This window comes from Pelophylax lessonae, assembly GCF_965119305.1.
Source record: "Pelophylax lessonae genome assembly, chromosome: 3".
Taxonomy (NCBI): domain Eukaryota; kingdom Metazoa; phylum Chordata; class Amphibia; order Anura; family Ranidae; genus Pelophylax; species Pelophylax lessonae.
In genome coordinates, this window is record NC_138770.1 from 555,235,684 (window position 1) to 555,260,885 (window position 25,202).

The 25,202-nt window shown below is 42.4% G+C and overlaps 1 protein-coding gene across 1 annotated transcript in view; it reads left to right on the top strand.

The window, feature by feature from the left end:
* ANAPC1 (anaphase promoting complex subunit 1) overlaps positions 1-25,202 on the top strand; it is a 239,017-nt gene that overhangs the window by 155,073 nt on the left and 58,742 nt on the right. The window contains exons 40-42 of the mRNA XM_082251927.1: positions 6,071-6,148; positions 15,547-15,614; positions 16,937-17,075. Coding sequence (XP_082108053.1) covers positions 6,071-6,148; positions 15,547-15,614; positions 16,937-17,075 — 285 coding nt within the window. The remainder of the gene's footprint in view (positions 1-6,070; positions 6,149-15,546; positions 15,615-16,936; positions 17,076-25,202) is intronic.

A 25,202-nucleotide genomic window follows, 5' to 3' on the forward strand; every position in this document is an offset into this window, starting at 1 on the left:
GGCGGAGCCACGTCCTTCTACCCGGGAAAAAGCAACAGCTCCTTCCAGTCTGTAAAAGACAGACGCTGACTGCAGTTGGTTGGAAACTTCACTGCATCGGTTGGTGAGCCTTGGGGGTCCCTCTCTCTCTCTGTGGGATCGAGAAGCAGGTACTCCGAGGGGCGCTATTGCGCTAGGGGGAGACACAAAAAAAAAAAAATTTTTTAAAAAAAAAAAGGTATTTTTTTGATTTAAAAAAAAAAAAAAAAAAAAGTTTTTTTTTTTTTTTGTGTTTTCTGGCAAAGGTGTCCTGAATTAACAGGGACCCTGCCACTCATGTATCTCCTCCGGATCCCCTCGAGGGGTCTGCGGGATCCTCCAGCACCCCACTGACGATTGAATCATTGTCCGCTATTATGGAAACTTTTGTGTCCCGGGTGGAAGTGGCTTGTCAGGGACAGGGCGCAAGTAAGCGACCCCCGCCTAACCCCTTATTATCTGAAACCTCGGATTCAGACTCTGAGCCTATTTCTGCAGTTGCAGGTACTTCATCTGGTATTGGTGTCTCGTGTACTGTCTTTTCAGACAGTGAGGAGGATGTTTCGGCATCAGCCATAGCCAGAGAGGAAGCGTTGGTAAACGCACTCATTGTATCTGTTCAAGAAACCTTAGATTACAGGGTATTCCGTCAGAAATAGCTGAAACTGAAATCCCTTTTGGGACTAAAAAACGCATCAAAGTGGCGAAGGTTTTTCCATTGCCCAAATGTTTTGGCAATCCAATCAAAGAAGAATGGAGTCTGCCAAAACGCATTTCTACTATTTCTAAACGCATTAACAGGCGTTATCCGTTTGAGGAAACCCTCATTAAGAAATGGACAGAACCACCTGTGGTGGATTCACCAATTGCTAGATTGAATAAAGCCACGGTTATTCCTCTAGAAGACGCTCCGTCTTTTAAAGATCCAGTGGATCGCAAGATAGAAGCTATGTCTCGCACCATATTTACCTTGATTGGATCAGCTTTCAGACCAATAATTGCTATTGGTCTGGTTTTGCAGGCTGTAACCGTATGGACCAAGTGGTTACGCCGGGACCTAGAAGAGGTCCCTCAGGCGGTATCAGATTCGTTGGAACAAATGATACAGGGGTTACAGTTTGTGTGTGTGATGCGGCGTTAGACGCCACTCCATTATTGGCGCGAGCATCTGTCTCAGCGGTGGTTCTCAGGCGTACACTGTGGCTAAAAGGTTGGTTAGCCGACCAAGGTTCCAAAGAAGCATTGGCTAATATCCCCTTTTTAGGAGAGCGTCTATTTGGAGCCAACTTAGATGAGATCATTAGGATCTCACGGGTGGAAAGAGCACCTTTTTACCGCAAAATTTTTAAAGGTAAAGGAATTCGTCAAAGACGAGGGCCTTCTTTTTCTGCTCACAAGAGGTTTTTTCGTCCCGCGGGTGAAAAAATTAAGTCCTCCAAAGCTCCTTCAGGAGGCGTCAGGGGTCGTTGGTCGGGCAAGCAAAAGCCCGCCCCCTCTAGACCTGAAGATAAACCGTCCAAAGCCTGAAGGTGCGCCCCCACCCATAACTGGGGTGGGGGGACGTCTTCGCCGGTTCCCGGATCCATGGCTTTCCAGAATCCCGGACAGATGGGTTTGCGAAGTCATAAGGTCAGGGTACAAGATCGAGTTTCGATCTCTCCCACCGGCGCGATTCTTCCCTTCCAATATCCGACTATCCCCGGATCGTTTAGACGATCTGCGGAGAGCAGTCACAGATTTACTACAACAAGGAGTGGTAGTCCACGTTCCTTGGACAGAACGGTTTCAAGGGTTTTATTCAAACCTATTTACAAAACCCAGGAAAGAGGGCAAAGTGCGTCCAATTCTGGACTTAAGGGCACTCAATTCTTTTGTCAACATAAGAAGATTCAGAATGGAGTCCATTCGCACAGTAGCAGCCTTTCTGCATCCAGGGGATGTCCTAGCGTCCATAGACATCAAGGACGCATATCTTCACATTCCCATTTTCGCAGGACATCAGCGGTTTCTACACTTTTCCGTAGAAGAGAACCACTATCAGTTTGTGGCGTTACCTTTCGGTCTCGCCACGGCTCCGCGGGTCTTCACTAAGGTGTTGGCCCCAATGTTGGCACTTCTGCGCCAAAGAGGCATATCGATCCTTGGTTACCTAGACGATCTTCTGCTTCATGCAGAGTCTCCTCAGACCTTGCTACAAAACATAGAAAATACTATGATTTCTTTACAGGAATTCGGGTGGCTGGTGAACCAGCAAAAGTCATTTCTGGTTCCCACCCAGAGGCTCGAATATCTGGGTCTAATTCTAGACACAGTCAGGACAAGAGTTTTTTCTTCCGGTAGGGAAACTCCGAAAGATTCAATCAGCAGTCCAGTTGTTACTATCCAACAGCTGGTCTTCCCTTCGGACTTGCATGAGGGTTCTGGGGTTGATGGTGGCTTCCTTCGAAGCAGTCCCATTTGCCCAGTCCCATACCCGAATTCTTCAGCAAGAGATTCTTCTCAGATGGAATCGGAATCCGGAATCCCTGGACAATCAGATCCGATTGAGCAAACAGACCAGAGAGTCTCTGGTCTGGTGGCTTCGGTCTCCGATGCTCAGCCAGGGAAAGTCATTTCTGCCAATATATTGGACGACAGTGACCACGGATGCCAGTCTATCCGGATGGGGAGGAATTCTCGGTCAGTTATCTGTCCAGGGACTTTGGTCCCCGGAAGAATCCAGGTTACCGATAAATGTATTGGAACTGAGAGCGATCAGACTTTGTCTGATTCACTGGACCGAGCAGCTCCAGGGCAGCCCGGTTCGGATCCAGTCGGATAACGCCACGGCCGTGGCTTATGTCAATCACCAGGGGGGCACCTAGAGTGTCCGAGCGGCCAAAGAAGTGGCTTGCATTCTTCGCTGGGCGGAACGAGTTGTTCCAGCAATCTCTGCGGTGTTCATTCCGGGGGTGGAGAATTGGCAGGCAGATTATCTCAGCCGTCAGACTCTGGATCAGGGGGAATGGTCCCTCCATCCAGACGTTTTCCACCAGTTGTGCCTACGATGGGGCACCCCGGATATGGATCTGTTGGCATCTCGATTCAACAGGAAAGTTCAGAGATTCGTGGCTCGCTCCCGCGATCCTCTAGCAGAAACCGCAGACGCACTGATCGCCCCGTGGGGGCAATACCAGCTAATGTATGCCTTCCCTCCTCTTGGGTTACTGCCAAGACTTCTTCGCAGGATAGAGGAGGAAGGAATTCCAGTAATCCTGGCAGCTCCGGACTGGCCTCGTCGAGCTTGTTACGCCGACTTGGTCAGACTGATGGCGGACGTCCCGTGGAGACTTCCTCTCAGGGAGGATCTACTGTCTCAGGGACCGATCTTCCATCCTGCTTTACGATCGCTGGTTTTAAACGGCCTGGTTATTGAGACCCAGGTGCTGAAGGACAAGGGATTGTCAGCTTCAGTTATTCCTACTCTAGTTAAAACAAGGAAAGCGACTTCCAGAAAGATTATCATCGTACATGGAAGTCTTATATTGTGTGGTGTGAATCCCTTGGGTTCCATCTACATCTTTATTCGGTAGTCCGAATATTGGCTTTCTGCAACAGGGAGTTGAGCAGAAGCTGGCCTTGAGTGTTATCAAGGGTCTGGTTTCAGCATTTGCTATCTTCTTTCAGAAGCTTTTGTCTACTCATTCCTTGGTGCAGAATTTCATCCAGGGGGTGCGACACCTGGCTCTGCCAGTGCACGCGCCGTTACCATCCTGGGATCTTAATTTGGTGCTGTCGGTTCTTCAGACACCTCCCTTTGAAAATATCAGGGAGATTCCCTTGCTTACTTTATCCCAGAAGGTGGTCTTCTTGGTGGCTATCACTTCTGCATGCAGGGTGTCAGAACTGGCTGCATTATCCTGTTGTTCCCCAGATCTGGTGGTTCATAGGGATAAGGTTGTTCTTCATCCGAATCCATCCTTCCTTCTAAGGTGGTTTCAAAGTTTCATTGAATAAGGACAGTGTATTGTCCTTCCTATGTCCTTAGCCCAATCATCCTCGAGAATTTGCATGGCATTCCTTGGATGTAGTTCGGGCGATCAGGATATACTTGAATACTACGGATTCAATTTGTAAGACGCATTCACTGTTTGTGATCACGGATGGCCCTAAGAAGGGGTTGCCTGTTCTGCTGCGACCATCTTTAGATGGATCAGACAGACGGTGGTATAGGCTTATTTTATCTAAGGGTCGGGATCCCCCGTTCCCTGTTAAGGCGCATTCTACTCGGGCGCTTAGAGTTTCCTGGACCTTCCGCCATCAGGCGTCAGTGGTTCAGGTTTTCAAGGCGACTGTTTAGTAGTCGGTTCATACCTTTACAATATTGTATAAGGTTTATGTGATGGCATCGTCAGATGCCTCTTCTGGCTGCAAGGTTCCTGCAGGCCACTGTTTGAGGAGACTGTTGGTCTACCTCGAGGATTTGTGGGGTAGGTCTCATCTGTTTACTCGATGAGTCCTTTGATACTTCTGGTTGGCTCCGGTTGGGCCTTCTAGATTGGATTTTGATTCTGTCAATCCCACCCCTCATTTTGTGGCACTGCTTCTGGATGTCCCAGCTCTTGAGAATCAAGAAGACTACGTCTGTCAATGAGCGATAGAGAAAAATGGATTTTTGTAAGATCTTACCGTAAAATCCTTTTCTCTTAAGCTCATTGACAGACGTAGTACCCGCCCCTCTATCATTGAGTTGGGTTGGGTTAAATTCTCTGTTACTGCTTTAGAACAGAACTGATTCCCTGTAGCAGAGAGAGGGAGGATATACCCTCAGGGACTGCCCCTAAGGTGGAGCCAGAACGTTTTGTCTTTCTGCCTAGTCCTACTCCTGCGGAGACAACATAACCCAGCTCTTGAGAATCAAGAAGACTACGTCTGTCAATGAGCTTAAGAGAAAAGGATTTTACGGTAAGATCTTACAAAAATCCATTTTTTTCTTGGTCTCATCAGACCACAGGACATGGTTCCAGTAATCCCTGCCCTTAGCCTTGTCTTCAGCAAACTGTTGCTTTCTTGTGAATCATCTTTAGAAGAGGCTTCCTTCTGGGATGACAGCTATGCAGACCAATTTGATGCAGTGTTCGGTGTATGCTCTGAGCAGTGACAGGCTGACCCCCACCCCTTCAACCTTTGCAGCAAGCAATGCTGGCATCACTCATGCGTCTATTTTCCAAAGACAACCTCTGGATATGACGCTGAGCACGTGCACTCAACTTCTTTGGTCGACCATTGCGAGGCCTGTTCTGAGTGGAGTCTGTCCTGTTAAACTGCTGTATGGTCTTGGCACTGTGCTGCAGCTAATATTCTGGGACTTGCCAATCTTCTTATAGCCAAGGCCATCTTTATCTAGAGCGACAATTCTTTTTTTCAGAGTTCTTTGCCATGAGGTGTCATGTTGAACTTCCAGTGACCAGTATGATAGAGTGAGAGTGATAACACCAAATTGAACACACCTGCTCCCCGTTTACACCCGAGACCTTGTAACACTGACGAGTCACATGACAACGGGGAGAGAAAATGGCTAATTGGGCCAAATTTGGACATTTTCACTTAGGGGTGTACTCTCTTTTGTTGCCAGTGGCTTAGACATTAATGGCTCTCTGTTGAGTTATTTTGAGGGGACAGCAAGTTTACACTGTTATACAAGCTGTACACTCATTACTTTACACTTTAAAAGATATATTAAAATATTTATAAAAAAGGTGAGTGGTGTACTCATTTTTGAGAGATACTGTGTGTGTGTGTTTATTTTTTTGCAAAACCCCCCCCCCCCCATGAAAGTGGAGTAACCCTTTACCTTGACCTCAGTGTCCAACCACAGACATTGCATCTGCACTGTGAAACTGATTTAACAATGGTTCAGCGTCTCCCATCCTACGAAAACTGCTAAGTAGCTTCTAGAAATTGTGCCCTATTAGGACATGTATTGTATTAACACAAATCTTGATTAAATGTTTTTGTCATGTACAATTTAACAGTTATTATGACTGAAGTCTTGTATATGTTTTCATCACAGGGAACCCAGTGGTACAAGGAGACTACAGAGGAACTTATTGCACCCACTCTACTTCCAGAGCTCCATCTTCTTAAACAGGTACATAGAGAGTGGGGAACATGTAGTCTGTAACACAGCAAGACAATGCTGAATAAGAGTAGTAAGACGGGTTATGAGACAGATTTATATAATTTAGCGCTTTATTCATAAATTCCTTCCTCTTTTGCTCTAAAGTAGCCCAGCAACATCATTAAACCTTCCACTGACCATTTTGAAAATCTGTTTCACCTTGATGAAAATCTTCTTTATTTCTGGTGGTAATTCTTTTGCAGACCTGCTCAAAACTGCGTCAGGTGTCTGCATTAGGTTGCAAATATAATTAGGTTGCAAGCTGACGGCTTGTAATTCTCAATGAACTAGCAGGGTGCTGGTGAGCACTCAAGTTAGTTTATTGATCCCTCCTGTCATTCTGTAACTGCCTGCCCATACAAGATACAGGCAGACAGCTACACTGACAGCCTGCAGTAGCCTGAGATTGCACCCCTGATCTGCTGATCACAGGTGCAATGCTTTACAGGCTCCTAATAAAAAAATAAACTTTTTTTTACCTGCAAAAAGATACCCATTTATTATTATTTTTTTTTTATATATATATATAAAGGTGAAGTTATCCTTTAACCACAGATATACTGCGGCAGGCTGGCTCGGCTCCGCGAACCGTCGTATAGCTACATCAGTTTGCGGGAGCGCTCCTGGGGGTGCACGCGCCCCCATTAGGCAGTGGGGAAGCCGATTCACGCACGCATCTGGGCACCCGCAATCGCTCCCTGTGGAGAGAGAACGACGGTCTGCTGTTGTAAACACAGCAGATCGTTGTTCTCTCTGGAATGAACATAGAGTTCCTGTGATCCTCCTATTTAGGATCACAGGTCTCTGTGTTGATTCCACAAGCCTATCCCCCTCACAGTTTGAAAACACCCCCTAGGCTCACACTTAACCCTTTGATTGCCCCTGGGTTAACCCCTTTCCTGCCAGTGTCATTATTAAAATAACAGTGCATATTTTTAGCACTGATTACTGTAGTAATGTCATTGGTCCCCCAAAAGTGTAAAAAAATGTCAGGGGTCAATCTGTCTGCCGCAATGTCGCAGTCCTGCTAAAAATCGCAGATCGTCGACATTACTAGTAAAAAAAATTAAATAAATAAAATTGACATAAATATTTCCCCTAGTTTGTAGATACGATAACTTTTGCGCAAACCAATCAAAATACGGTACGCTTATTGGGATTCTTTTCTTTTACCAAAAATATGTAGCAGAATGCAAATTGGCCTAAAATTATGAAAAAATTAGATTTTTACATTTTATTGGGAATGTTATGTAGCAGAATGTGAAAAATATTGTTGGTTTTTTTTTTTTTTTTTCAGAATTGTCGCTCTTTTTTTGTTTATAGCGCAAAAAATAAAAATCACACAGGTGATCAAATACCACCAAATAAAAAAGCTCTATTTGTGGGGGGAAAATTTTTATTTGGGTACAGAGTCACACAACCACACAATTGTCTGTTAAAATAACGCAGTGCCGAATCGCAAAAAATGGCCTGGTCATTAAGGGGGGTAAAACCTTCCCGTCCAGAAGTTAAGAGAGGAACAGAGGGGGCTTCTCTATGGATGGGGCCTATTGTTCCTTGGGGAAAGCAGAGCTTTTATGCAAATATGCAGGCTGTTAGTGGGCACATTCCTTAACCATTTCTACACAGCTGCTAAGATTTTCTGGAGCATACATATTTTTACATCTCAAAGCTCACCAAGCTTATCATGTTTTTTGTTTGACTACTAAAAATCTAAAGCTGAATTGGAAAGCTTTCTACAAGAATCTTAATTGGGGCTCAAAATATGCCAATGCACTATATACTGTAACAGTATAAAGGGTTCTTAAAGTGCTATGCTGTGCAATTTATGATGCATTAAGTCTAATAGAGAATTGTTAATTAGCATCATGATTTCTTTGTGCTCACTGTGTGTATCCCAGGATTACTATGCGGAATGCTCTGCATGTACCAATACTATGAGTCGCAACATTTTTTTGTATTGTAGAGAGAGCCAGTCATGACTGCTCAAGAGTCTGAATATCTGGTTTCAAAATATTGTAAATGTGCAAATATTTAATTATCCGGTCATGTGCAGATGAAAGAAGCAAGCACAGTATTTTTTTTCTACGTGTTCAGATAACTGAAGTGAATCCTCACATATTTTTCTTGTTGGAAGAATCTCAAATCCTTTGGTAAATTAGCCTCCTTTCTATGTGTTTTTTAATTGTATTTCAGTGCAGTTACAATGCATCCGGAAAGTATTCACAGTGCTTCACTATTTCCACATTTTGTTATGTGACAGTCTTATTAAAAATGTATTAAATTCATTGTTTTCCTCAACATTCTACAAACAATACCCCATAATGACATAATGAAAGAAGTTTGTTTAAAATCTTTGCAAATTTATTCAAAATAAAAACAATAACGTACATAAGTGCTGGTTCACACTGCCGCTACCACTAAAGTAGCGTCGCTTCCAGCGCGATTTTGACGCGATTTTGACGCGACTTTGACGCGACTTTGGCGCGACTTTGACGCGACTTTGGCGCGACTTAGCGCGACTTTGACGCGACCTAATCGCGAGGCAACTTTTTATTTGGCCAATCACAGAGCTGAAAATTGACAGGTACACTTAGACCCCCCAGACACTAAATACAAAAAAATGACATGCCTGCCTAAAAAAATGCCTGCAAGAAAAAAAGACAGCTGGTAAGACACTACAAAAAATTATAAGAAAAATGATTTTTTTTTAGGGGTTCTGGACATGCTACATAGCTGAAACTTGACAGGGACACTTTTTTGACCCCCCCAGACACTAAATCCAGAAAATGACATGCCTGCCTAAAAAAATGCCCGCTAAATGCCTGCAAGAAAAAAAGCCAGCCGCAGAGAAGCCGTATCCCTGAAAATATAGTAAAAATGCTGTTTTTTAGGGGTTCTGGACATGCTACAGAGCTGAAAATTGACAGGTACACTTTTTAGACCCCCAGACACTAAATACAAAAAAATGACATGCCTGCCTAAAAAAATGCCCGCTAAATGCCTGCAAGAATAAAAGACAGCTGGTAAAACACTACAAAAAATTAAAAGAAAAATTATTTTTTTTAGGGGTTCTGGACATGCTACAGAGCTGAAACTTGACAGGGACACTTTTTAGACCCCCCAGAAACGAAATCCAAAAAATGACATGCCTGCCTAAAAAAAATGCCCGCTAAATGCCTGCAAGAAAAAAAGACAGCTGGTAAGACACTACAAAAAATTAAAAGAAAAATTATTTTTTTTTAGGGGTTCTGGACATGCTACAGAGCTGAAACTTGACAGGGACACTTTTTAGACCCCCCAGAAACGAAATCCAAAAAATGACATGCCTGCCTAAAAAAATGACCGCTAATGCCTGCAAGAAAATTATGCTCTTTTCTTGTTCACTACCATTTTTTAGCAAAGTCGGATGACAAGTCGGATTACAGGTCGCTTCAATTAAGATAAGGAGGCGACTCCCATTGAAGTATATGGGACAGGTCGGATCACTGGTCGCCTGAAAGTAGTACAGGACCCTTTTCTGAAGTCGGAGCGACCTTAATAGCGGCAATTAAGACGGCACTGATTCATTTACATTGGTTTGGTCATGTCAAGCGACCTGGGGCGACACAAGTCGCCTCGTGAGTCGCCCTAGTGTGAATGGGGGCTTACTATTAATCTGCAACAACAAACAAAAACAAGGGTGCACCGGCCTAGTGCTTTATCATTTAGATGGTTTATTTAAAAAATAGGATTAAAAATACTCACAAATGAGTTCTTGTTAAAAGCATGTCACAAAAGGAACGCAGTCCTCAGTAAAGGTATCCGAGGATGAGTAGTCCCTTAGATTCTTGAATGCTAACGCGTTTCGAGGCCTAGCCTCTTCCTCAGGCTCTGAGGAAGAGGCTAGGCCTCGAAACGCGTTAGCCTTCAAGAATCTAAGGGACTACTCCTCCTCTGATACCTTTACTGAGGACTGCGTTCCTTTTGTGACATGCTTTTAACAAGAACTCATTTGTGAGTATTTTTAATCCTATTTTTTAAATAAACCATCTAAATGATAATGCACTAGGCCGGTGCGCCCTTGTTTTTGTTTGTTGTTGCAGTGTTTCCAGACTTCCCTGGTCGTGTAAGGGGCAGCAAGGCCGTAGCATTTTTCCTGGGTTGACGTGTCCACAGCTACAGAAATACCTTTAATACCTTAATAAGGTGGACTAAAGTTCACACCACTCCGAGCGCAGGTCACGAGTGCTTTGCACCAAAAAACTGTACATAACTATTAATCTCCCTGGCGGTATGATTATTTCAGATTTTAGGTGCTAAAAGCGGTACCATTACTTTGCACGGAAATCTGTTCTGTACATTTTAAAACTTACCTTCCCCTGCGATTCCCCGCTGTCCTCCCGCTGCCTCCCCGGCAGTCCTCCCGCTGTCCTCCCCCGCCGTCCTCCCGCTGTGTGCTCAGCAGCTGCCGGCACCTGTCTTCCGTTTCCCTTCCCTGCGAGGTTTGCGATGCAGGGGGGGTGGAACTGGCGGCAATTTCAAAAATGTAAATACACTAAATGACCTGATACAAAGCTGTGATTCTAATGGATTACACTGTATCATGACATTTCACCACAGGATTTCACCTGGTGACTTTTCCAGTGCACTGCCTGTGGTTTTCCAGTTTCTGGAAAATTGAGAACGTCCAAAAAGCGTTCTTTTTGTGCAAAAGCGATTTTAGACGAACTGGAAAACCGCAATGTATAGAGAGAAATAGCCGCACTCCAACTTGAAGGTGAAAAATATAAAATCTGTTTTATTCGTATCCAAAAGATAAAATCAATTCAAAGTGTATCCATAATACAGTCAGAGACAAGAGATGAACGCATAGTAGTTGACGCGTTTCACGGATAAACGTCCGCTTAGTCGTAACCAGGCGAACTGGAAAACCGCAACAGCGAAATGGAGTTACTTGAAGAACTGAGCGATAGCGATTAGTGGGAAAATTCATCATTTACGTTGTCATTATAGGGGATTGTTTGCAGAATTTTGAGGAAAATAATACATTTAATCAATTTTGGAATAATCAATTTTGCAATAAAAGTATAACATAAAAAAATGTGGAAAAAGTGAAGCGATGTGAATACTTTCCGGATGCACTGTATAAAGGTCTCTATTAACCACCTACCGATCACTCACACTAAACAGATTGTGAGCGGACGGCAGGTCCAGGCATGATCACGTTCCTGCAAGTCGGCTTATTCTTCCAGGTTTGGCGGTGCACCCCCTGCTGACACGTGCTGTGATTGGACACAGCATGAGTTTAGCAGCTGATTTCAGCCAGTGATTTTGGAAGAAGTCAGCGGTCGGGTGTGTCCAATCACACGCAGAGTTCTGTGTCTGTGTACAGGGAATAGCGATCTGGCTAAAAAAATGGCCAGATTATTTAGTGAAAGCAGCACACATTACACATTGTTAGACACACAGTTAACCCATTGATTGCCCCTAAATGTTAAAGTAAAACTATAGGCAACATTTTAAAAAAAAAAAATGTTTGTTTTATTAATACTAATATTTTTGATGTATTCATATTTTTATGATCAACACTGTTAATGTTAGCGCTACACAATTTTTTGGTTACTTTTTTTTTTTGCATTTTGTATAGAGCAACAGAGGGTAGTAACCCCTGTCGTGTCCCAATGCTGACATTTCCCTTCACTTGCTGGTACATAGCCAAACAGGAAGTGAGAGGAAATCCCTGCAAATTAACAAATTCCTTGGGGACCCCCAAATCATCAGAACTCGTGTCCCCATTGCAACATTTTCCCTCTATTTCTATTCTGGGGACAACCCAAAATTTGGGGATTTTCTTTTACTTTCATTTTCAATGATAATGGTAACCAGGACAAATAGAGGATGAATCTCCTTAACAGGGACACAGACAGCAATAAAAAATGATAGGTGTCCCAATCCATCTCCACTCTATCCAAAACAAAAAGTGTGGCCTTTAGTTACACTTTAACTCCTTCCAAGCCAGTGTCATTAGTACAGTGACAGTGTACATTATTATCACTGTTTTAGTGTCACTAGCTACATTAGTGTCAGTGACCCTCCTAGATGGCGTCTGTTAGTGGCAGATTGCCAGCCACCCTGTCACAGTCACAGATTGCCAGCCACCCTGTCACAGTCACACGATAAGTATCACTCCCATTACAGTATAGGGTCTAACGCTGCATAAATTCCAGTATATATATACCATAGTTTGTAGCCGCTATAATTTTCACACAAACCAATTATTATACACTTATTGTTTTTTTTTGTTTTTTTTTTACTAGACATGTAGCAGAATACAGTTTGGCCTCCATTTTTTAAAGAAATTAAATGTTTTTTTTTCTTTTTATTGGATATGTTTTATAACAGAAATTAGAAAATATGGGTCTTTTTTTCATTTAAATAATAAAAAAAACCCAGTGGTGATCAAATACCACCAAAAGAAAGCTCTTTTTGTGTAAAAAAAAAAAAATGAATTGCAAAAAATGGTCTGGTCATGAAGGGGGTAAAACCTTCCAGAGGTAAAGTGTTTAACCACCTCCCACCCAGACACTGCACATATACGGCCGGGTGGGAGCTTCCTCCTTCTGAGGATCGGCGATCGCGCCGCTGCATGCACGCGCATTGGCGCGATCCCGATGTGTCTGTGTCCCTAGGACACAGAGCATCTCCGCTCGGCAGGAGGGCTCTCTGATTGGCCCTCCTGATCACACGATGGCTGTGTTCAATCACAGCCTTCATGTGATGTCAACAAAGCCGTTCTAACGGTGATTGGCTTTGCTTCTCCTCTGACAGAGGCTATCAGTGAGGAGAAGGAGAGCAGATCTCAGCTGCCAGCCAGGGATCAGTGAGTATACAGCATTTTTACTGCTTTTTACTCACTTATCTGGGTAACAAGTGAGTAAAAAAGCAGAAAAAGTGCTGTATACAAACTGACCCCTGGCTGCCAGATGAGATCTGCTCTCCTTCTCCTCACTGACAGCCTCTGTCAGAGGAGAAGTGGATCGGATTGCTGTCCCCAGTGTCCTGCAGTAAAAACACCTGTCCCACACATGTCCCACATCTGTCCCACGCATGTCCTACATCTGTCCCAATAAAATATTTTATCCTAGTAAACATCTTCCACATCTGTCTGATCAACTGGTGCACACCTGGCGCACATCATCTCACACATCTGTCCGTGATCCTCTGTCGCACATCAGTCCTTGATCTGGTACACATTTACCACATCTGGCGCACATCTGCCACATCTGTCTGTGATCATATGGTGCACATCTGGAACATCTGTCCGTGATCATCTGCCACATCTGGTGCACATCTGGCCATGATCATCTGCCGCATCTGGCGCACATCTGCCACTTCTGTCCGTGATCATCCGGCGCACATCTACCACATCTTTCATCCCAGGGATCAATCTGCCACTTCTGTCGTGATCATCCGGCGCACATCTGCCACATCTTTCATCCCAGTGATAAACATCTGGCACATCTGTCCATGATCATCTGACACATTTTTCCGTGATCATCTGTCACACATTATCTGCCACATCTGGCGCACATCTGTCTGTAATCTGGTGCACATCTGCCACATCTGTCATCTGTCACATCTGTCATCCCAGTGATCAACATCTGTCACGCATCTGTCCCAGGAATCATTTGCACACATCTGTCTATGTGGCTAAAAATGACCCAGGGCCTTCACAAATGTGATGGGTACTCACGAAATGAAATGTGTAATTTATGCTCCTAGAACCTCTGACGGTGCTCCCTGCATGTTGGACCTCTGTATGTGGCCGGGCTACGTAAATGTCTCACACATGTGGTATCGCCATATTCATGAGGAGTAGCAGAATGCATTTTGGGGTGTCATTTTTTCTATGTACATGCTATATGTTATAAATTTCTTATAAATTGACAACTGTGTAAAAAAAAAAATAGGTTTTAATTTTCTTTCAACGTTTTCCATAAACTTGTGGAAAATAATGACATGTTCAAAAGACTCATTATGCCCTGTAGAATATACGTTGGGGTATTTTCTTTCCAAAATGGGGTCATTTTTGGGTAATTCTATTGTCCTGGTGCTTCAGGGCCTTCAAAAATGTGATAGGTACTCAGGAAATGAAATGTGTAATTTATGCCTTTAGAACACCTGACGGTGCTCCCTGCATTTTGGGCCTCTGTATGTGGCGAGGCTGTGGAAAAGTCCCACACATGTGGTATCGCCATACTCAGGAGAAGTAGCAGAATATATTTTAGGGTGTAATTGTTTAATCTAAAAAAAAAAAAAAAAAAGTTTATCTATGCCATTTGAAAGAAATAACTTGTTAATATGACAATTTTGTAGGAAAAAAAAATGTTTTCATTACCCAAACTATCGTGGGCAAAAAAAATTTCAACTTCAAAAACTCAGGATGCCTCTTACTAAATACCTTGGACTGTCATCTTTACAAAAAGGGGTCATTTGGGGGGTATTTGTACTGCCCTCACATTTTAGGGCCTCAAGCAATGAGATAGGTAATTAGTACATCAGGATTGATCAATTTTCAATGATACATAGCCTAGCTTGTAGGCTCTATACCTTTCACACAAACCTATTATCATACACTTATTGGGATTTTTTTTTTTACCAAAGACATGTAGCAGAATACATTCTGGCCTAATTTTATGACAAAATTTGATTTTATTGGATTTCTTTTATAACAGAAAGTAGAAAATATTGTTTTTTTTTTTTTTTTTAAAAATGTTCGTTATTTTTTTGCTTATATCACAAAAAGTAAAAATCCCAGCGGTGAATAAAATACCACCAAAAGAAAGCTCTATTTGTGCAAACAAAATGATAAAAATGTCATTTGGGTACAGTGTAGCATTGTCATTCAAAGTGCGAGAGTACCGAAGGCTGAAAATTGGTCTGGGAAGGAAGGGGGTGAAAGTGCCCAGTATTGAGGTGGTTAAATGGACATGCAGGTAAACACACCAAAAAATTCAACATACAAGATATTTTCAAAATGCACAGCGAGTCATCTCCACTGTATCTTTGTTTGCACACAATACTGCAGTGGGTTTTCAATCGCAATTTTAGTTTGCCTGCTTTAATAAAAGGCATCAGGCCTAATTAAATCGCATCTGATGTGTTTGAGCTCTGATTCTTGCATAAGCCCAGTTGTGACTAGTTCTCTGAAAGTAAACAGCATTTTGTGATATCCATTGTGCTAAGATGGCCCTCCATTCTGTGGTTAGCTTAGGCAAAAGGGAATTCAACTGAATTGAACAGCAGGATATTGCATTATTAATATTTTCATCTGTCTCCTCTGCACGTTGCATATTAGATTTTTTCACATTTCCTTTTACTGCTAGATAAAAGTGAAGGGTCCACGCTACTGGGAGATTGTTATCGATTTACGAAAAGGAACGCAACATCTGAAGTACGTAATTTGAAGAATAATTTGAAAGAAATATGTGTGTTTTTAAAATAGTACTAATGCTTCATGAATAAATAATTTTTGTTTAGATATATCTAACATCTGCTGTTTTATTTTCAACAATAAAACTTATTTACAATGCAACAAAACAGAACCCCTAAAGGCATACATACAGTATGGGCAGGTTGATTAAGTCCCCGTTCACACTGGGGCGACCTGTGAGGCGACCTGGTCGCCTCACAGGTCTCCGTAAGTCGCCTTCCATAGGGAAGCTGCGGACCCGTTCTAATAGGAGCGACACAAGTCGCTCCGACTTAGAAAAAGGGTCCGGAGCTTCTTTGGGGCGACCTGGAGGCGACCGTCATAGACTTCAATGTTATGAAGTCCGTGCCGGCCGCTCCGAGGTCGCGGGGCGAGCAGCGCGCCGAGACCTCGGAGGTCGCCCCGGGAAGTAGCGTCGCTGCTATGTGAACGGGGCCTTATAGGACTGATTTAGGTAACAATTTTACAAATCTACCAACAAATAGAAAGTAAAGGTAAATAAATGATAAATACTACAATAAATAACACCCAGTGGTAATGAAGTGCAAATAATCATATAATGTCCAAAGTGAACATATCCATGGCTGAATATGTGCATATATCAGTTTGTGAAGAATCAAATGTTGGTAATTGGGTCGTCTCCACACCACACCATGTGCAAAACATGTCACCGCTTCCCCATATGACATACACATACCAGCAATATTTGCCTCACACTCTCATGCTTAGCAATATGGATTTGTACCCCTCAGGGTTGTGGATAATCCAACAGCGTTCTTAAATTTTAGAGGTGAGTATAGAACTCCTGTGAATATGAAACAAAGAAGGAAACGCCAACAGTGCAATAATGTTTGATAAAATGTATTTATAAAAATGTGAAAATACCCACAGGTATTGCACTTACATATAATAAAGCAATACCTACCACATGGTAAAGTGCCAAGAAGCCAGCAAATCATGGCCACAGCGGACCCAGTACATAAAACTCCATGACTCACCCGACCAATGTTTACTTCCTGCCGGAACGTCACTTCCGGTGCTGCGTAAGAAGTCCCTTTCGATTGCCGTGCAGCCACGTACCAACTCATTTCGTCATTACGACTTCGTACTGGGATTGGCTGCACGGCAACCATACTTGTATACGCCCCCATATGTTAATGGACTTGTATGGCAGAGAGAATTACTCTTGCCAGATAATATTCAATTACTAACAAGTGGATGTCCAGTTTGCAAATGTAACCGCTCAAACCAACTTTTTTATGTCTCTTATCTTCCCCTGTTAGGTTTATCCTTTGTAAGGATGGTGTTTTGTATGTCAAGCTTCGTGCTGGACAGTTGTCTTACAAAGAGGACCCCATGGGCTGGAGAAGTCTACTTGCTCAGACTGTTACTCTCAGAAACTCTGAAGCTCGTACATTTAAGGTAGTTTTTTCTTTGGTGTGAAATCTGATGTCTCATGTATTTTTATTTCTGTAGCCTATAATTTTAAATTTTCTATATCATAATTCATGCACTTAAAGTGGTTCCAATGTGTAAAAGTCATCACAAGAGAGGAAGATGTCAATACTAGTTATCACTCTTAGATGCTACTAGCTGTTTTATATAGCTATCTGCTATATTGGTTTAATCTGACGAGGGTGGTTTTTGCTTTACTGGGGGGAATGTACAATCATTTTGTCACTGCAAAATAGACTGCAGAGATGAGGACAATCAACCAGCAATAGTTTCTACTAATCTGAACAAAACAGTTGTTGGTAGGTTGTTTTGACCTGCGAAATGTTTTGCGGTTAATAGTTGCTTGAAAATGGTTGCATAAAATCGTCTGGTTTATGACCAGCATTAGCAGTTTCTTACAAAATGCTTTTTTATTGAGGTTATATTTGGTGATTTGAAGGCTGTTTGGGGCAGATAAATCTGAGTAGAGTCCTGTAAGAACTAAGGAATATACATGAGGTAGATGGAAATACTATTTGGACCACTTTCATAAATGTTGCTCTGCCTTTGAATACAGGTATGCATGTTAAAGCAGAATTTTACCCATAACAATCTATCAATTTAGCAAGAAATATTCTACATTAATAATTATGCTACCGAAATTAGTGTGTGCTGTAAATTGCCTTCAGCATTGCTCCTGTTTTTTCTTGCTGGAGGCTGACATTTTTCTGATGCCCAGAGCCCCTGAGCAGCAGTAAATCGTAAAGCTGAACTAAACCCATTGATTTAATGGTTTCAAAAAACAGTTACATTCCTGGAATGCCGGGATTGCGAACTTTAACCAAACGTTCAAACCATCAAATGGCTGGTGTCATAACTGATCACATGTGCAGCACCTTGGCAGTTGCAGATCAGACAGAAGCAGCTTCCTTGGCTGTAAAGGATAGGAGGGTTTAATTCTACTTTGAGGTTGTCAGCAGATCGACCTCTATAAATTCAGCAGTGCCTTACGGCTGGATTCACAATGCTGCACGGAGCAGCTCACAGCATGGGTCCCGTGCGTCCCTGTTCACTGTTTCAGGTCCTATTACAGTCCGAATTTTTGGCTGAATTTGGACCTGAAATGGGCCAGAAGACACACAGGACTCCTGTGCAATTTGCTCTGGAGCCGCTCCAGAGATATGTAAACCGGCTCCATAGAGAGCCAGTCCCAATCTCCTGACATGCAAATTAGATGCTGGAAAACCCTCATTCAATTCACAATAGTGTGAACCCAGCCTAAAATGCCTAAAATGGAGAGCAACTGAACATGTCCAGAGCAGGATGAAATAGTGTATTGCTGAATTATAACTACTTGCCTGACCACATAACGCCGTTATACTGCAGCAAAGTGGCTCTCCTATGCGGATTCTCCTATTTCGGGTTAGGGGGCTTGTGCGCTGCTTGTGCTGTGATTAGTCAGCAGGTTCTGGCAAATTGATGACCGCCGCCACCAGTTATGTAAACAAGGCAGAGCTCTGTCCTGTCAGCGGGGATGTACTGAGTTTTGTTTCCTGCAAAGCTGGGAATAAAATCCAGCACATCCTTTAATAAAAACACCACATAGTACACACACGAACACTGGTTAGGCACACATTTAACTCTTTGATCGCCCAAAATGTTTAACATCTTCCCAGCCAGTGTCAGTACAGTGACAGTGTATATTTTTAGCACTGATCACTGTATTGGTGCCACTGGTTCCCACAAAGTGTCAGATTGTCTGCGGCAGTATGGCAGTCTCGCTATAAGTCGCTGATCGCCACCATTACTAGTATAACAACAAATAAAAATTCCAGTGTATATATACCATAGTGTGTAGACGCTTTAACTTTTGCGCAAACCAATCAATGTAGACTTATTGGAATTTTTTTTACCAAAAATATGTAGTAAAACAGATATTGGCCTAAATTTATGAAGACATTTGATTCCTAAAAAAATTGTTATTGGATATGTTTTAAAGCAGAAAGTAAAAAATGTTGGTCATTTTTTTTAGAGTGCAAAAAAAAAAACCCAGTGGTGATCAAATACCACCAAAAAAAAGCTCTATTTGTAGGAAAAAAATAACATAAGTTTTATTTATTTGCAGCATTGCATGACCGTACAATTGTCAGTTTAAGGTACGCAGTGCAGTATAGGAAAAAATGCTCTGGTCATGAACGGGGGGTAGATCTTCCAGGGGTCAGCAGTATAGACACTTTTTTTTTTTGTTATGTTTTACAAGACTTTACCTGCAAAAGGGGCCGGCCTGAAGTGATCTAGCAGAATCTAACTTTCTGACTAAAGTTCCACTTTAAGAAAAAAAACAACAGTACAGCATATGCTAAAATTTTTTTTTTTTTACATTTGCCTGCCTGGATGTATTCAAGCTTAACCACTTCAGCTCTGGAAGCTTTTACCCCCTAATGACCAGGTAATTTTTTGCGATATGGCACTGTGTTACTTTAACTTACAGTTGCGTGCTCGTGCGATGTTGTACCCAAATAAAATCGATCTCCTTTTCTCTCGTCCATTGACGGACACAGCTCTTCATCATCTTGACTGTAGGGTTATACTGCCCCTACAGGACCCTACAGGAGTAGGACACTAGGCACAGGAAAAGCTTGAACAATTCCCATGGGGCAGTCCCTGGGGGTATACTCCCACGTCTTGCTATAGGTATTCAGTTTTATTCTGCCTAGTCAGGAGTAAGGACCTAGTTCTTTGAAGGGATTCTCTGGTCCTGGCATTTTTTTCTTTTACAGGATCAAGCCAGAAGGAATTTCCGGTCATCCTAGTGGCTCAAGACTGGCCTTGCCAGTCTTGGTACTGCGATCTGGTACGGCTGGTCGCCAGTGCTCCTTGGAGACCCCCTCTCAGGGAAGATCTGATGTACCTATCTTCCATCCTGCTTTACAGTCTCTGGATTTGATGGCTTGGTTGTTGAAAGCCAGGTGCTGAAGGACAGAGGGTTGTCTGACTTCCTACACTGTTAAAAGCTAGGAAGATTTACCATAATACATGGAAGACGAACATTGCATTTTTATGAATCCCTCCGGGTTCCCCTCATTCCTTTTCAGTGGCTCGGATCTTGGCTTTCTTTCGACGAGGGGTTGTGCAGCGCCTGGCCTTGAGTACCATCGAGGGCCAGGTCTCGGCCTTGGCAGTTTTCTTTCAACACCCGTTGGCCACACACTCCTTGGTGCATAATTTTCTCCAGTGCGGTCTCCATTGCCACGTGGGACCTCAATTTGGTGTTGTCCGTTCTCCAGAGGCCTCCCTTTGAAAATATTCGGGAGATTCACCTGCTTACGTTGTCTCAGAAGGTGGCCATTACTTCGGCGCTCAGGGTGTCTGAACTGGCAGTGTTGTTTGTCATTTACCTTACCTGGTGGTTCACAGGGATAAGGTGGTTCTGTGTCCATGTCCGTCGTACCTTCCGAAGGTCATCTCTGACATTCATCTGAATGAAACATTGTGTTGCCCTTCCTGTGTCCCAAGCCTAAGCATCCTAAGGAAGTTGCCTTGCACTCCCTGGATGTGGTTGTGGCAATAAGGGTGTATCTGGCAGTTCCAGAGTCCTTTAGGGAATCAGACTCACTATTTGTCCTCACGGATAGACCTCGCAAGGGGCTGGCTGCTCCTGCTGCGACCATTTCCAGATGGATCAGATAGACTGTGGTTCAGGCTTATTCTGTTAAGGGTCAGGTTCCTCCTTTCCTTGTCATGGCACACTCTACTCGGGTGCTTAGTGCCTCCTGGGCCTTCTTTCATCAGGCGTCAGTGATGCAGGTTTGCAGGCGGCTACTTGGTTGTCTGTACATACATTCACAAACTTTTATAAAGTGGATGTATTGACATGTGCAGATAATTCTTTTGGACGCAAAGTTTTGCAGGCTGCTGTTTAGAGGACTTGTCCTCTTTGAGGGTGTTTTTTTTTTTTTTTCAGATGAGCTCCAGTTGTTGACAGTTGAGCTCCAAGTTACCTGGTTGGCTATATTTAGCCTTGGGGAAGTTTGTTTTTTCTGCTGTTCCCACCCTTCATGTTTGACACTGCTTTGGGATGTCCCTACGGTCAAGAAGATTAAGAGCTGTGTCCGTCAATGAACGAACAAGAAAATTAGATTTTTGTCTTACGGTAAAATCCATTTCTCTGATATTCATTGATGGACACAGCACTCTCGCCCCTCTATGGAGTTGGTTTTTTTCCTTCTGACAGTGCTTGTTACAAAACTGAATACCTATAGCAGGAAGTGGGAGTATACCCCCAGGGACTGCCTTATAGGCGTGTTCAAGCTTTTTCTCTGCCTAGTGTCCTTCTCCTGTAGGGGGCAGTATAACCTTACAGTCAAGAAGATGAAGAGCTCCGTCAATGAACAAAAGAGAAAAAAAATGAGATCAGTTTTATTTGGAGACAGCATTGCACGACTGCGCAACTGTCAGAGCTGTGTCCGTCAATGATCTTTAGAGAAAAGGATTTTACGGTAAGACAAAAATCCAGTTTTTTCCCCACAAATGAAGCTTTCTTTTGGTGGTATTTGATCACCTCTGCAGTTTTTATTTTTTGCGCTATAAACAAAAAAAGATCGACAATTTTGAAAAAAAAAACAATGTTTTTTTACTTTCTGCTATAAAACACATCCAATAAAAAAAAATTAAAAATCAAATTTCTTTATCAGTTTAGGCCAATTTGTATTCTGCTACAAATTTTTGATAAACAAAAACCCAAAAGCGTATATTTATTCGTTTGTGCAAAAGTTATAGTGTTTACAAACTATGGGATAGACTTATGGACTTTTTTTTTTTTTTTGTTTTTATTAGTAATGGCGGCGATCAGCGATTTTTAGCAGGACTGCGACATTGTGGTGGACAAATCTGACACTAAGTGACACTTTTTGGGGACCAGTGACACCAATACAGTGATCAGTGCTAAAAATATGCACTGTTACTGTATAAATGACACTGGCAAAGAAGGGGTTAAAATCATGGGGCGATCAAGGGGTTAAGTGTGCTCCTAGGGAATGCTTTCTAACTGTAGTAGGAATGGACTGACTGCAGGAAGAGAGAGACCTGTGTTCCTTGTTAGTAGGAACACAAGATCTCTCTCTGCCTGTCTGGCAGAACGGCGGTCTGCCTTGTTTACATAGGCAGACTGCTGTTCTGTGATTCTCCTGAACGATCGTGGGTGGCTGGTTTGTATTTTGCCTTGTGTGCCTCCTTGGGGAGATTTAACTTCCTGTCCCATAGTCAAAACAGGAAGTAAGAGGAAGTTCCTGTAAATTAAGGGCAGCCAGAACGAGTGTTCCCATAGGAAGATTTTTCCCTCTATTGCTTTTCTTTGGACAACCCAACATTTGGTATTTTCTTTTACTTTCAATGCTAATGGTAAACAGGTCAAAAAGAGCGAATGAATCTCCCTAATGAGGGCACAGACAGCAATAAAAACTGACAAGTGTTCTAATTAGGGTTGCACTGTTGCCGATACCAAACATTTGCAAGAGTATTGGTACTGGTGCAAATGGACTGATACCTGAAACTGATACTTTCAGGCTCAGTTCTTTCAGCTGCCAGTAGGATTCCCCCACTGGCCGCTTTAATGAACTTTAGTATGGGCGTTAGGCGTTTCACAAGCGTAAATGGGGAGTTAAAAATGCGCCCCAAATGCCCTATGGGCAATTCTGAATCACTTGACGAGCGTTAAGGCATATTAAAACTGCTCCACAAACGCCTATTACATTAAGTTATAATAAGCTGATCTTAACGCCCCGCAACTGCCTGGCAGAGCATTTGCGAAGCGTTACTAAGATAAAAAGAAACTTGTTTCTTCATCTACGGATCAAAGGGATAAACTTCCATGTGCGGATGAGGTCAGTTGAAAGCAACCTGTCAAATAAAAAAAAAATAATAATTTTTTTTTTTTTTATAGATCTTTAAATGTTTCTCTGTTTAACCTCTTATTTACTCTTAGGCCTTAATTAACTCCTTATTCTCCTCCATTAAGTTTTTATTTTCCTGCTGATTATTTTTGTTCACTTCTATTTTATAAACTATTAATAATTAAAGCTTTTTTTTGTTTGCTTTGTTCGTTAATATTTTTACCCTTTTAAAGTATATAATTATATGTTTCACATTGAAAAAAGCACACACAAAAAAAAGTCATTTGTAAATAACTCTTCAATGCTTTGTACCATTGCTGACAGCTTAAGTGTAAATAGAAGAGTTACAGTAGGTATCGGTAAAAAAAAAAAGTATTGGTACTCGTAAAACAAATGGTATTTGTACATCCCTAGTTTTAATCCCTCTCCACTCTATCCAAAAATAAAAAAAAGTTTTGCCTTTAGTTATACTTTATGTACTTTACAAATGTGGCTTCCCTACAGTGCTGCTTCTCCCAGCACGATTTTAATCCTTGGACCTCACTCTACATAGATTGGAAATCCCTTTAGATCTCTGTGGAGTCAAGTACTTCAGTCAGAGCAGCACTGAGGGACTGGACTTGTGCCAGGACTGCTGCAAAGCTCATGTGTTCTTGAATGCATTTAGTGATCCAAGTTTAATTTAACAATTAGTTTAAAACACTTTAGGAAGCTCCCCTTCAGAAGCTTTGTTCAGACCAAATTATACCAGAAATGTTCTGCTGACCACTGACAGCGTTGATTATCCCTTGATTATCCCTAGAGTGGAATCAGAAAGTGGGTGAGACAGATTAGACAGCAAGTGAGCAAGTTGTTCCTGAAGATGGGCAAGTGTAAGGATTTAAGCGACTTTGACAAGGGCCAATTTATAATAACTAGACGCCGGGTTCTCCAAAAATGCTGCTCATGTACAATGTTTCCACTCTGCAGTGGTCAGGACCTACCAAATGTTGCCCAAAGAAAAGAGTACCAGTGACAGGGTCATGGGCAGCCGAGGCTCAGTAATGCTTGTAGGGAGCATGTGGAGAACTACTGATGGATTGGTGCCAAATACCACAGCATAACTTCTGAGGTCTAATAGAGTCTATGCTTTGGGGGGTTATGGTCAATGGTCATCATGCTATGGCTGATCTGTGTAAGTTTTTCAGTAAAACTTTTTACAATCGTCATATGTAAATTTTTTTATGTAATTAAGAATTCCAGGTATGACATTTTTGCAGGTATGCAAAGTAATGTAGCTATGCATAATACTATACCTGTGGGATCCCAGGAGAAGCTGGAAATCGCTATAGTAGACACCACTACTCCAGTAATGATCTCCACTTGCTTGCATTCTGAAAACGGGATGTCAGCAACTTGGCACAGGTGCCATTCAGAGAATGGTTAGCATTTTCTCAGTTAATGCAAAGCATTCTCTGATTGGCCAAGTTAGAGCAGTGACAACAAGATTCCAAGCATTCTCACAATGGTGCCCATGCCAAGGGGCCGACCTCCTGTGTTTAGAATGCAGCAGGGCAGCCACTCGGCACAGGACCCAGGAGCCTAGTGGAGTTTACTGGAGTAGCAGCGTCTAAGTTGAAGCAATGCAACTTAGAAAAAATACCATATCTGGAATTCTTTAAGGGTTATTTCTGACTTATTTTTGGCTCTTTTAAGAACACTACTACAAGATGTCAAATCTTCATCTTAAACATTGTTCTAAAAAAGTATCTCGGATTTATTTTCACTTTGTTTCCTTTTAGACAGTGATGTTGTATGCGATTGTACAAAGCACTTGCTTTGTTTGGCCGTGGGAATGCTATATAGAATACAATACAAATGTTTCCTTTGTACACAATTTTCTCTAAATAAATAAAAAGTGCAAACATGCTCTACCTTTCTATTGGTTTTTGTTAAAGGGTGAATCCAATTATGACGTATATATTTATTTAATAGAAGTCTGTAAGAGGCAGTGTTGTCAGACAAATGACATGGGGTCAGAAGGACAGGAAGTGAAGGGGAAGTCTCTGACTGGGATAGCGCTAACAACAAAAATTTCTCTATCGCTCATTGACAGACGTAGTCCTCGGTGATACAGCACCTTCGGGTTATGTTGCCTCCACAGGAGCAGGACTAGACAGGAAATTAAAATGCTCTGGCCACACCCTAGGGGCAGTCCCAGAGGGTATATCCTCTCTCTCTCTGC